Raw genomic sequence first — 12,370 nt, 5'->3', positions numbered from 1 at the left:
TTGGAGTGGGCATGGACACACTGTTGGTACCTCCTCACCTCAATAGGTATTTTACTTTGATTGCGTGGTTATTGCTTTACCCCAGGAAAATATGCACATTTCTTTAAGTATGTGCATACATACTTACTGCTACTTTGTATCACCTTTTCAGTTCTGGACCTCAAGTATTGCACATCCCTACATTCTTCCTAATGGCTTAATCCAAAAGTATTTACTATGGTGTCACTGAGGATTAATATGTCTGCAGATATTTCCCTTGGAATACAGCAGATTCCCTGCCCCATCTGATTTTTAAAGCATTTTTAAACAGATGGACAGTTGATAAATGGATGGATGGACAGAAGTGAAGCTGGACTACTATAACATTGTTACTTATAACAATAACTTGAAATCTGACACAGACCTGTGGATAATCTGAGAAAATGAAAGTAGGTGGCTATAGACTAGTGCTTTCTTTGGAAATGGGGACATGCTGGAAGTGTGGCCAGGAAAAAAATAGCAAAGATAAGCTACAATGGTGAAGAGCATCCTGGGAGGATAGTGAAGGTGGTGGAGAGAAATCTCAGCCTGTGTTATGGTAACTCAGTGTGTTTTAAGTGGTCATGAATCTTGGCAGTCATTCTGTGAATAGATAAATTCCTCCAACGGCCACCAAACTTTATGCCTATTGCTGTCTTACTGTTAAGTAAGACCGGGAATGTTATGGAACTGGGCTGGGAGTATTATGGAACAAGCCAACATTATTTGTGAATAACGAAGAACTGATTTGAAGGGTGCTACTAAAAACTATTATTTACAATGTTTACCTTTGCTAGCATTTGGCTTTTTGATTTTAACTTTGTAGCTTATTTAGAAATAGAAGAAGAACAAGACCAAGTGATGATGTTGAAATCTTGTTGCAGGACCTAGAAGTTGTTTGGGTATAAATTGGGAGGAACAGGGTCAGGTTCAAACCTGGCAAGATGGAGTTGCTTCGAGTGCTTAGTCTTCCTAGTTCTGGGGACTTTTCATCTTTGGTCCTGAATGGGATTGCATGGGCCCAGTGAGGAGCTGTGCAATTTGAGGGTTTTCCTGGATTCTCCAGCCTTTGCTTGAGAAGCAGGTAGTAGCTGTGGCATTACCACAAGTTCAGCTTCTGCACCAGTTGTGCTCATTTCTGGATTGACAGGCCTTCCTCACAGTCACTCAAGCCTTGGTTACCTTGTGGTGGAATACTGCAATGCTTTCTATATGGGTTGTCCTTGAAAAAATTACAGGTCCAGAAAGCAGCAGCATGAGCAGTGATGGACACGCCTCACTGTCCATATAAAACCCTTGCTATGTGTGCTGAACTGGTTACCAGTTGGCTTCTGTGTGCAATTCAAGGTGTTGGATATTATCTATACAGGTAGTCCTTGCTTAATGACCATTTGTTCAGTGACTGTCTGAAGTTATGATGGCGCTGAATGAATATTTATGAGCAGTCCTTGAAGTTACAGCCATTAAAGTACCTCTGTGATCATGTGATCAAAATTTGGACTTGTGGCAGCCCGCCTGCATTTACAACCGCAGGGTATGCTTCAACTCCTCCCACCCACCTATCTCCTCCCATCTCTGCCCTTTTGGCTGCCCTGCCCCCCCGCCAAACTTCGCTGTCTTCTTCCTCCCTCTACTGATGAGGCACGCCTGGCCTGCCTCACAAAGGGCCAGGCCGAGCACACCTCATCATCAGCAGCAGAAAGGCAGTGAAGGTCAGCTAGGGGTAGTGGAATGCAGGGCAGCGGGGGTGCAAGGTGGCCAAAAGGGCGGGGGGAGTTAGGTATGTGGGGGGAGTTGAAGAAGAAGTGAATGAAGCAGGGCAGGAGAAGCATGAGGTCCTGGCCTGAAGACTGCAACCGGGACTACCAAAACTGCCATTGCTAAGCAGTGCAGTCATGTGATGTTTTGTCTAACAACTGCATCACTTAGTGATGGAAATTCTGGTCCCAAATAGAGTCATTAAGTGAAGACTACCTATAGTTGTACATAGCATAAGGCCTAACTATCTGAGAGAGTGCCTGTCTTCCATAGTGTCTGCCCATCCTGTCCTTTCTGACAGGGCTTGCTTCGGGTCCTTGCTTTGGGTCCTATCTATTAAACAATGGCATCTGTTGGGACCCAGGAAGTAGGCCTTTTCTGTCGCTGTACCCATCCTTTAGCTCCATCTTGTCCCCCTTCAGGCAATCTTTAAAAATCTGGTTCCTTCCTCAAGCTTTGGGTTGTTTGGGTGGATCCCTTTTAGGTGGAGGCAATGCTAAGATACGTTTTGTTGTTCCACTCATACACCTCTTGCACTGTTAAATAATGCTGTTGTCTTTTAATCTTGTGAAGCTGCCCAGAGTCATTTTGGAGTTGGGGAGCCTGGAAATTTGACAAATAAATAAATAATTTTTCCAACACAATGACAGTGTTCACTAGGATGGGGAGCAAGGATTCTCAGCACACACTTTTTTTTTTCTTAGTTTGTTTCTCCTTGCCAGTGCAAGTACTAATCAAACAGATAATCAGCAGAATGCTTAATTCAATGTCTGAGATTGGGATTCTGGCTCTCTCTAAAATTGAAATTAAGGTTATCTTGTTTTGGAATGACAGTGCAGGGTCTCCAATTCCAATAATATTCTAAGCTTTCAGTTAATGGTTAGTTTAGCAGTCATAGTTATGGGTGGAGTAAAGCATAACAAGATGATGCACTCACAAGTTCATAGCTGTTTACAATAAGATCCAAAATCCTAGTTTACTGTTCTATGCAAAGATGACTGCTTACTTTTAGAGATCGTATGTTAATTAATAAGAAAGTTTTACCATACTAAGTAGTATATACTATACCTGTCAAGAATCTTTCTCTCTCTTTTCCATTCAGAGGCTTCTTAGATGTAGCTGCTTCATCTTCTACTGTTGCCACATAGTCTAAGAGTCTAGATACCAACATTACAACCCAGCTAATCATAGGAATGTCCAGAACGCCTTCAAAATAAGAGAATTTGTTTAGGTAATTTAGTATTAAGACAAAGTATACTATTAAACATTTTCCAGAATCTGAAAATACTTGTTTACATATCTGTGTTCCTCTTATTCTGACATACAAAAGAAGAAAAGAAGGGTGCTTAAACTTCCATGACCATGTGAAGAAAGTGTATGTTCAATTACTTGGGAATACATTTTAATATCTAAAATGAATATTTTGAAATTAGGGTCAGGAATATGTTACAGAGGGTGCAATGGGTGCCTATGAATTTTTCAGTCCATCTTTTCTACTAAAGCCCCATGATAGGGCTCCTATACATGGGCTTAAAAAAAAAGCTCAATCCACAGCAGACAACTGGTAGATGATAGCCAAGAGTTAAAGTTTTCTGTTCTCTCTCTGTTGCCATCTAAACATGATCTGGATTACATTTTAACCTGTCCTGCAAAAAATGATTACAGCAACAGTGAGAGCTAGCCTCTGTTAAACCATAAGTAATTTTTTTAAAATCTGTAATATTATTTTAGAAATATTAAATACCTTCTGAGCATCTGTGGATAGGTAATTGAGGCTGAAGAGGAGACAAGAGATTATCCAAGAGATTCAACAAACTTTCTAAGACACCAGTGTTGCTGAGTGATCTTTGACCAATGCAAGAAAGTAACATGAAGACCCTAAATACAAAAAGTAAGTAATTTAAAAATATTTATGACTTCATTAATAAGTACAATACTTCACAAGAGAGAAAAAAAAACTGACCCTAGAAAATCAAACATTTATTTCTCTTTTGTTTTTCAGGCATAAAAAACTAAATCATATTTACATTATTCAATATAGCATAAGGATGACAGATTTTTTGGAGTTACGTTATAGACTAAGTAAATCAACATGCAGATCCCATATCATGAATTGAACATGCTTCAATAATTTACAGATGGTCTTAACCATGATAATGATGGTTCCCAATTATTACAACTGCAATAATTAATAAAGTAATTATTACAATTATTATAAGGCTTTTCCCCATCTTGCCTATCTACCTATATTTCAGTGATAAAATGATTGAATGCTGCTTGACTGATACATAAAAAAATAATGTGAAAAGTACCTGTCTTGTGGAAAAATGAGAAGTTGCTCTGAATTATACAATTCCTGCAGGACATTTGAGAGAAACTGTCCCCACCATCTTTCACCTCCACACAGCTGAACGAGTAAAAGACCTGTATGCAAGCGTATCTTAGGAGTCCCACTGATACATAAGTGCTTGAATAATTCTTCACATGCTTGAGCATTAAATGTACTTTGTAAAACCACAGGAACAGAGTGTCCTTAAAAAAATAGAAATCAAGTATGTAAAACTGCAAAAAGCATCCTACACTTAATCAACTGATTCTAGAAGTGAATACAGATTACATAGGTTTGTTCAAGATATATCTTAGCAGTGACAATATGCTAGCCATCTCACAAGTTTCTGCTAAATGTGCCATCAATCATCTAACTTAGAAGGTTTAGAAACCTTTTGTCCTCTATTTCATGAAAAGAAAACCACTAAAAGGACAGCACACAATGATATTTCTAAAAGTACAGAAGCTGGGTCTACACATCAAGGTATAAATCACAAAAATAACTTTCTTATGTCTGTAGACAAGGTCTCCTTCAACTCAGTAAGATTAACTGGTGAAGACTTTTCCCCAGTTCCTGAAAAAATATAGTTTAGATACCACCTGAAAGTATTTGGCCTGACCTCTCTTGGCAGAAGATCTATCTGAATGACGTATTCACATGAAAGGAAATCTGCTTGTTGACACAGACTTATTTTTTTATTTTTATGTGGCCTTTTAAATTTTTACTTTATTTAATTATTTTATTCCCAAACTTTTGATTAATTAATTAATCTTTAATTCTGCACTATGGTAAATTATCTGGCAGTCTCTTGACTGTCATATCTAGAGAAGGCAAGGACCCTGTCTGTGAATAAAATTTAGTCCATTTCCCAGTTAAAGATGCTACACCAAGTCAAATCCCACCTACTTATATATCATTAGTTGGAAAGCACTCCAAATATCACGATGTTATTAAAAAAACGACGGCAGCTTGAAGTACTTTATTGCAATAGAGCAGTTCTTAATGCAATCCATTATTTTTGTTCTAAGTATTTTATAAACCCATCCTCTCTATGAAATGATTATTACCACAAATCTTCATGGTCTAATCTTATAAAGAATTGCAGCTGGGGAATATTTGTTAACATATACAGTGAATGCTACTTTCAAAGAAGGAAGCAACCCAATATTACATTATCTTTGTAATCACTGGCTGAGCCTTGTTGCAGCCCAAAGAACTAATCATAATCAGTTATCTCCCTTGGGTCTCTTCCTCTTATTTCATCCTAATTTTAGTACAACTGCCTATGATACCTATCTTTATTTCTATATTTTGTGGTAGATCAAGAATGATAACTTGGGTGGGGAGGGGTTAGAACACTAAGAACGACTAAACTGACCAGAGCTGGGGAATTCTGAGATGTATGTTTTGTTGATATGCAAAACACTGGACGAGAATTCTGAATCCCTTAAGTAAAGCAATTTTCCAGGTCCTATAAAGTTTGCAAATTAAGTCACAGTTGCTGAAGTTTTCAGATTAACCTTAATTTGACTCTCTTTTATATTCTTACTCTCTTAACTTTTGTCTCATTCATTTAATCTGGAATATTCTTCATAGCCTCAAAATCCCCACTGACACTAATACATATATTTTCAGCATTGACAATGAAATAGCAAGTTTGTTATCTTATCAGTAAAAATAATTGAGCTACTAACCATTGGAAGAATGAAGTAAACTAAGTAAAGTATCCAACAGATATCGGATAATTGTGCGCAACTGTTCTGTGGAGGACATCTGAATTAGTTCTTTAGGATCACTCTGTTCTTTGAGAATCTTCCTGCTTGCTCCTAGAGCTACTCTGAGCCTTTGTACAGCATGATGAGCCAAATTCAGTTGAAGCTGTAGCTGAATGCAGTCCTGATAAGCAGAAAATACTCGACTGTCTTCCTCCACTGCCTTATCTGGCTTGCGTAAAAAATACTGAGCATTGTTAGCACTGTTCAATGGAGGAAGGTCAATACTTTGCAGAAGTGTTTCAAGTCTATGGCAAGCTAAATTATACCTGTAAGTGTAGCAAGGAAAAATGTCACAATTAAACAGAAATTATTAATGAATATCCCAGGAAACAAAAATCTTTATGTTTATACACAGTTAAATAGCAGTGTTGTAAACAGAGCAAAGGAGACAGTTTTGCTAACATTCAACAACTATGCATTATGCTACTAATGCTACAACATAAAGATTTTACCTGCACTGTATATCTTCTTGCAATGCAATCATCATAGCTAAATGTTGATCAATTTCTGGCTGGTTTGCAGATTCAACTTCACCTCGCAAAGGATCATGCATAATCTTCAGCTCGCTCTCTAAAGGCAAGATGTATGTATGTCCATAGTAAAATCCTAAAGGAATTTTGGCTCTAGCGTTTGTACTTCCATAACGACCAATGACCGTAATCTGAAACAGAAGACACGCAGCCTTTTCATGTCACTTCATTCTTTGAAAATAGGAGGTACATTCTAAAACTGAGCATTATCTAATATGAATATTTACCACACTAATTTTATTAGAAATATTTTTTTTTATTGAAAGAATTTTTACCTTCATGAATCTGCAGACTGGTGGTGGTATTAAATCGTGAAGAATAAGAGAATGGGTGCTAATATCTGTAGCAACCACTAGCCTTCTTCCATCAACTTCTTCACCAAGTGTCCAAATATCAATCGATAAGGAAGCCAAATCCCCACAAGTTGGAATCAGCACATCTGTCAATAAGATGGGTCTACCAAAGTCTAACGTCACAAATCTCCTTGCACCTTTGAATAGAAATAGTCCTGATGAAATACTTATTTATTAATCAAATTTGTATAGCCACCCATCTCACAGAAAAGTGACTCTGGGCAGCTTACGGCAATCCAATAAAAACAACACATACATAAATAATCAGTATAAAAATATAAAAATAAATATTAAAAATAAATATGATTAAAAAACAAATATACAAATCCTAGGCAAGAGAGAAGGATAGCTAACTCAGCCATCTAATGTCTCCAGTTCCCTGGGAGCCCCAGGCCTGGTGACATAACCAGGTCTTGAGGGACTTCTGAAAGGTCAAAAGGGATGGATCTAATCTAATATTGGGGGGAAGAATATTCCACAAGGCAGGTGCCACAGCAGAGAAGGCCCAATGCCTGGGACCCACCAAATGTACATCCCTAGCTGATGGTACCCTCAACATGCCTTCTCTGCTAGATCTGATGGGGCGGGCTGATGTAATTGGGGAGATGTGGTCCCTCAGCTTGCCTTTGCCAGAAGGGCAGCCATAGTCCTCAACGTAACAAACAGAACCCATGCTGCTAAAAATATTTTAGCAGCATGGGTGAATAAAACGTCTGCAAGCAAACAACCAGGCTCAGAGAGCACCAAGGACTCCACAGTTCAACCCTGAGCTACATATATTCTCTTTTATTGAAAAGCATTTTAATTATAACAAAGAAATGTTTACAATTTAGTTATTGCTGGCACAATACACAGTATCCTTGAAATTGTGGTTGAGACATCAATACTTTCTTCTACCCCTGCGCTTGTGCCTTTTTGTTTAGCAAAAACCATAGCTAGTGGGACATCAAAGCCAACCCTAAGAGCCAGAACCAGGAATAATGTTTTTAAGTGGAATGTAAACTTTAATCACACCAAATAAAAGTTAGTGATGACCAAAAAATTGAAAGGGAACCACACAGAGAAAGAAGCAGAAAGGAGTGAGGAGGAATAAATGTTCTATGCCCATGTTGCTCCCAATCCCTCTTCTCCTTATTTGAAGGATTACTAAATTATTTAACAATTATTTCAAAATTGGTGTGGAAGAGGCCAACACAATTTCCTTCCCACTTTTTAACATACGTTCCCTACATTTAATATGCAAACCTTTCAGCTCAAACAAAAAATACTGGCTTGCACCTACAAAAACATGATTTATTATACAATTCTATGGGATTTTTGAACTGTTTTTTGGAACAGTAAGTTTCTAGGCTACATAGCAAACTGGTTCTGAAATTGAGGGAATTACAAAGAGCAACTTGATATGAAACATCAAGTGGCATTTAAACATAAGAATCGCAAAATCACCCTTGGGCCATGGTCATACCTATATCAGCTTTGGAACCTAGTCATTATATTAGCTATTCAAATCAAATTAACCTAGAAAGAATTAACTTACAGACCACTATTTTACCTGAATGCATTCGCTCAATAATGATAGACTGATGAGGAGGTGGCTGAAGAAAATGTGAAGCATGAGATATTGCAAGAGCGAGGCCGGTTCCAAGTGGATTCTGAAAGAAGAAAAATTGATCAATACATAAATATACTGTATTTGGTATTAGTCACTTGCTACTGCACATGCAAAAGTAAAAAGAGCAGACTTGGAAACTCAAGGTTGAAAAACCGATCACTTATATTGTATACAGATTAGTTTTTAAGCATACCAATGGAAAAGTTCAAAGCATTAACAAGCTATTTGCACTAGCTTCCTTATATGGAATGTAGGTTTAATAGATTTGGGGCTATTATATAAGAGGTTTTAACAATACCGCTTGTCAAAATATACTCTCGACACTTAGATAAAAGGCAAACTACCAAGCAGTCAAAATAGCTCCTGTCATTAATGTTAATTAGATTGGAATTTATGAAAGCTCTTTTTCTTTTTATCTTTTTCTTTAGTTACCGTTTTGGACTTGTTTGCATTTTTGTTGTGTGCAGAAAGGTTAACTGGAGGAGGATCAATGACTGAACCCGGAAAAAGCTGTGCAAGCTCTGCATTGATAACAGCAGAAACTGCCTCATTAGGTGGCGTAAGAGGCGGAGTCATGAACAGGGGGGTTGTTTTAGGAGTGGGTGGGATGACATCCGACGGATGAATGAAGAACCCTGGGGCTGCTACTGAGTTGGAAGGCACAGAGTTGTGAACAGGACCAACTGCTGATGCTGCTGCAGCAGCTGCTGCTGTTGTCTGATGTAGTTTTGCTTCCAGCTTTGCTTTCTGCAGGGAAAATAAAAGCAGCATATGTACTGTAGGCTGGTGCTGCCTGCAAAGGCAGTAGCAATAAAAGCATTAGCAATAAGCAGCATGAACAAAACAAACAAAAAAGCAAATAGCCTCAGCTTTCATTTAACACATCAAAAGTTTTCACCAAAAGGATGCAAAAAGTAGCACAAAAAGTGATCAACAGTGCAAGAAATGAATGTAGAACGTTTCAAAACTCAGCTACATTTTTACTGAACTTGTCCTTTAGAGATAACCTGTTGCATAAACCATGCAAGCTGAGGTAGTCCAGTTCGGGCCAATTGTCTTTAATATATTTAGTACAACTGCATCCAATGGAATGTTATATCCAAGATTGCATAGGACTAAAGGCTTAAATCTAAATCAAATCAAAGTTATTAGTTCACACATTTGTAAACATCTAGGAATCCATTATGTTCAGTGGGCCAACAGATATACATACACCCTTCCGCTGTGAATACAACCTGAAATTCTTACACTATGTGCACCAGGCTGTGATGGTTCTTCCATATCAAAAAGGATTTAAAAAATAAACTTGCACATTCAGGGAAGCCTCATTTTAATAGACTACTCAGGGTAGGGATGTGTGTTACTCCCAAAATTCTGTTAATTACAAAAGTATATCATTGCACCATATGATCTAAATCAATACAAACATCATAAAATTAATATAAACTTAACTGCTTCATCCAGGTTACTTCAGATGCAAAGGATTTTCTGTTATTTCAGAAGATGTTCAGACTGAAATTTGCTACAGGAAGATCTCTTAAACTGAGATTTCACCATATGTGAATGCATCAAACAGCAAAATATCTTGAAGGCGCAGCTGACAATTTCACTGTACATATGGGATTCCCAGGCAAGTGGTGTGTGAAAGAACTGTTTAGGACTGTAGTTCTCATGTCACTTAGAAGTGATTTTTTTGACACAATTGAAATCAAAATGTACTTTAAGATAGTAGTCTTGATTTTAATTATCTATGGCAACTGATTCTGCTGCAAAAGAACTCCTAATTTGGCAAGAACAGGTTACAATGGCTAAGGTGGACTGCAGTTAAAACATAAACTTTAGAAGGAACAGAATACAACTGTGTATCTCTTCTTGAGTGCAATAAAATGAGGTATCTGTTTCTAAGGCTCTTAACCAAACAGCAGCCTATTTATTTCTGCTGAAAGAAATCCAACTACATTTTCCATCTTTTCATATTTTGTTCTTAATTTAAAACTAAGTTTTTTTGAAAATGCAACAATATCATATATATGAAAGATTCTTCCATACCAATAAAGCCCTTGTGTTGTACCATGTTCACTTTCAATGTCAGAATGTTTGTTACATCTAACCTGTTCCCTAAAGATATACTTTTGATGGTTTCTTTCTTTTTCTTTCTTTTTCTTTCTTTTCTCTCTCACACACAAATAAGAGAGACTTTTTGTAATTAAGGGAACTATTCTTTCAGCTTTTGAAGTTTAGAGACATCATGAAAGAGATGGCCTCCAACCTGTTGCTGAAGCTTCAAAAGCTGCTGCTGTTTCTCTTGAAGCACCTGGAGCTGCTGCTCGGCTGAGGCCATTGCATGAGAGAGAGACTGCAAAGCTACCTGGGCTGCTGAACTCAGGGCTGTCGAGGCTTCCCCAACTGTCCCAGATGAGAGGCCTCCAACTGCTGGGGTAACCCCAAAGGTACTCACTGGCATGAAACAAAGAAACAAAAAACAACCATGTATGTAGAAAAGCAAGACACAAAGCATTATCTTGAAAACAATACTGTTTTGGTAATGAACAAGAAATCAACCTCAAAAGAAAAGAAGTAGCAAATGATCTACTTTTTATAGCAACTTTGATTCAACATTCACTGTGCAAAGCAAATAGGGAAAACAAAATACTGGTTTCCAAAGCAGAGAGATTTTTCTCATCATTAAACTAAACCTTGAATTACAATGTGAATAAGAAATTTTAATATCCTTTGTTTAAAAATTAATGGCTCTAATACATAATAACTTTCTTATTTGGAAAGATTGTACTAGACTACTGATTTAGTTTGACTTACATAGAAAAAAGTAATAAAATATATATACCAGTAAACGTACTTGCATCGTCCCTTTCTATTCTTGTTCCATCACTAGTTGAAACGCAGGTAAAGTGTAGAGGTTCAACTTCTAGGAGCCCAGTGAGGGAAGTAAAACTGCCTTCTGCTGCTGTACAATTACTGATTTTTCCATTCCCTAAATTGGGAAAAAAATAGCAACATAATTTAGTTCACTTTCATTATAACTGGAAATAACATTTTAATTTTTATTGCTATCAAAAACATAAAATGGGGTGGAGGGGGAGAGAGAAGAAAAGATAAACCACTAAATATATAAAATCCAATCAAAGCAAAAAACCTATGTATGTAATTAACATATATAAGAGAAACTCAGTTTTTAAACATTTAATATAACTTGTACATCTCAATCCTCACTTCTTCCACATCTCAGTGCAACTCATATGGCAAAAAAACACAAGGAAACCATGGCTGAAAGAAATACCAAAGAAAAATCAGCAACTCCCACTCTCCTTACAGGAGTTAAAATGACTTCCACTCACAAATGAGACCCTTTAGATTCAAAAATTTAAAATAATTTAACATGTCCATTTGTATAATCCGTCAAAACCAAATTTATCAGGGATTTTTTGTTCAAAGAATGAACTGGGATTCAGCTCAAGTTTCCTCTGAAAATGGAGGTGAAGGAATTGTCTCCAATTTTCCTGTAGTCCTAACCTCTTTTATTCTATTCTTAAGAGTGCCCCTACTAGGGGCTTGCACAAAACAGGGAATAAGTTTTGTTTCAAGATAAAACTCAAAGTTCTATCAGAATATTCCACTGGAATCAAACTCAGAGCAACTGGAATCTTTTGCTCTAATCTAAAAATAAAATTTGTTTTCCTTGGGAAATTCCAACTGCCCATTTTGAGATTGTTCCTTTGATCAGAATACTCAGAACAAATGCCACTAAAAGTAGCCCAACTGTTTGTTCTGACCTCAGTATATTCAAAATTGTTATTTTGAGATTAAAAAATTATGCACATCCTTAGTCTCTACTTAATAAAGGTTTGGAGGGAGAGAAGGAAGCTTTAGTGAGAAATCTATAGAAGAACACGGAAATAGCCTTGAAGAAGGAATGCAAGGGCATTATGTAAACACCAGCTTAGTCCTGAAAGAGAAGGTGTGAGAAAGAAACTCAA

General features: G+C 37.2%; 1 protein-coding gene across 10 annotated transcripts in view; it reads right to left on the bottom strand.

Annotated features, from left to right (window-relative positions):
• The window catches only part of BIRC6 (baculoviral IAP repeat containing 6), a 174,231-nt gene that overhangs the window by 105,928 nt on the left and 55,933 nt on the right, over window positions 1–12,370 (bottom strand). For 6 of the 10 annotated variants that reach the window (XM_088144753.1, XM_088144745.1, XM_088144772.1 and 3 more), the window contains exons 23-32: window positions 11,221–11,367; window positions 10,645–10,832; window positions 8,808–9,122; window positions 8,316–8,415; window positions 6,686–6,900; window positions 6,333–6,541; window positions 5,800–6,146; window positions 4,089–4,308; window positions 3,521–3,654; window positions 2,845–2,982 (exon numbers count right to left, since the gene is read on the bottom strand). In XM_088144753.1, coding sequence (XP_088000879.1) covers window positions 2,845–2,982; window positions 3,521–3,654; window positions 4,089–4,308; window positions 5,800–6,146; window positions 6,333–6,541; window positions 6,686–6,900; window positions 8,316–8,415; window positions 8,808–9,122; window positions 10,645–10,832; window positions 11,221–11,367 — 2,013 coding nt within the window. The remainder of the gene's footprint in view (window positions 1–2,844; window positions 2,983–3,520; window positions 3,655–4,088; window positions 4,309–5,799; window positions 6,147–6,332; window positions 6,542–6,685; window positions 6,901–8,315; window positions 8,416–8,807; window positions 9,123–10,644; window positions 10,833–11,220; window positions 11,368–12,370) is intronic. The other 4 variants (XM_088144755.1, XM_088144784.1, XM_088144786.1 and 1 more) reach the window with 3 other exon arrangements.

Source organism: Python bivittatus, unplaced genomic scaffold (genome assembly GCF_059951505.1).
Source record: "Python bivittatus isolate LINGU-HERP-01145 unplaced genomic scaffold, Pbiv_v1 ctg000020_np1212, whole genome shotgun sequence".
NCBI lineage: Eukaryota > Metazoa > Chordata > Lepidosauria > Squamata > Pythonidae > Python > Python bivittatus.
Note: the sequence above shows the minus strand (reverse complement) of the source record. Positions and strands in the feature narration are given on the sequence as shown.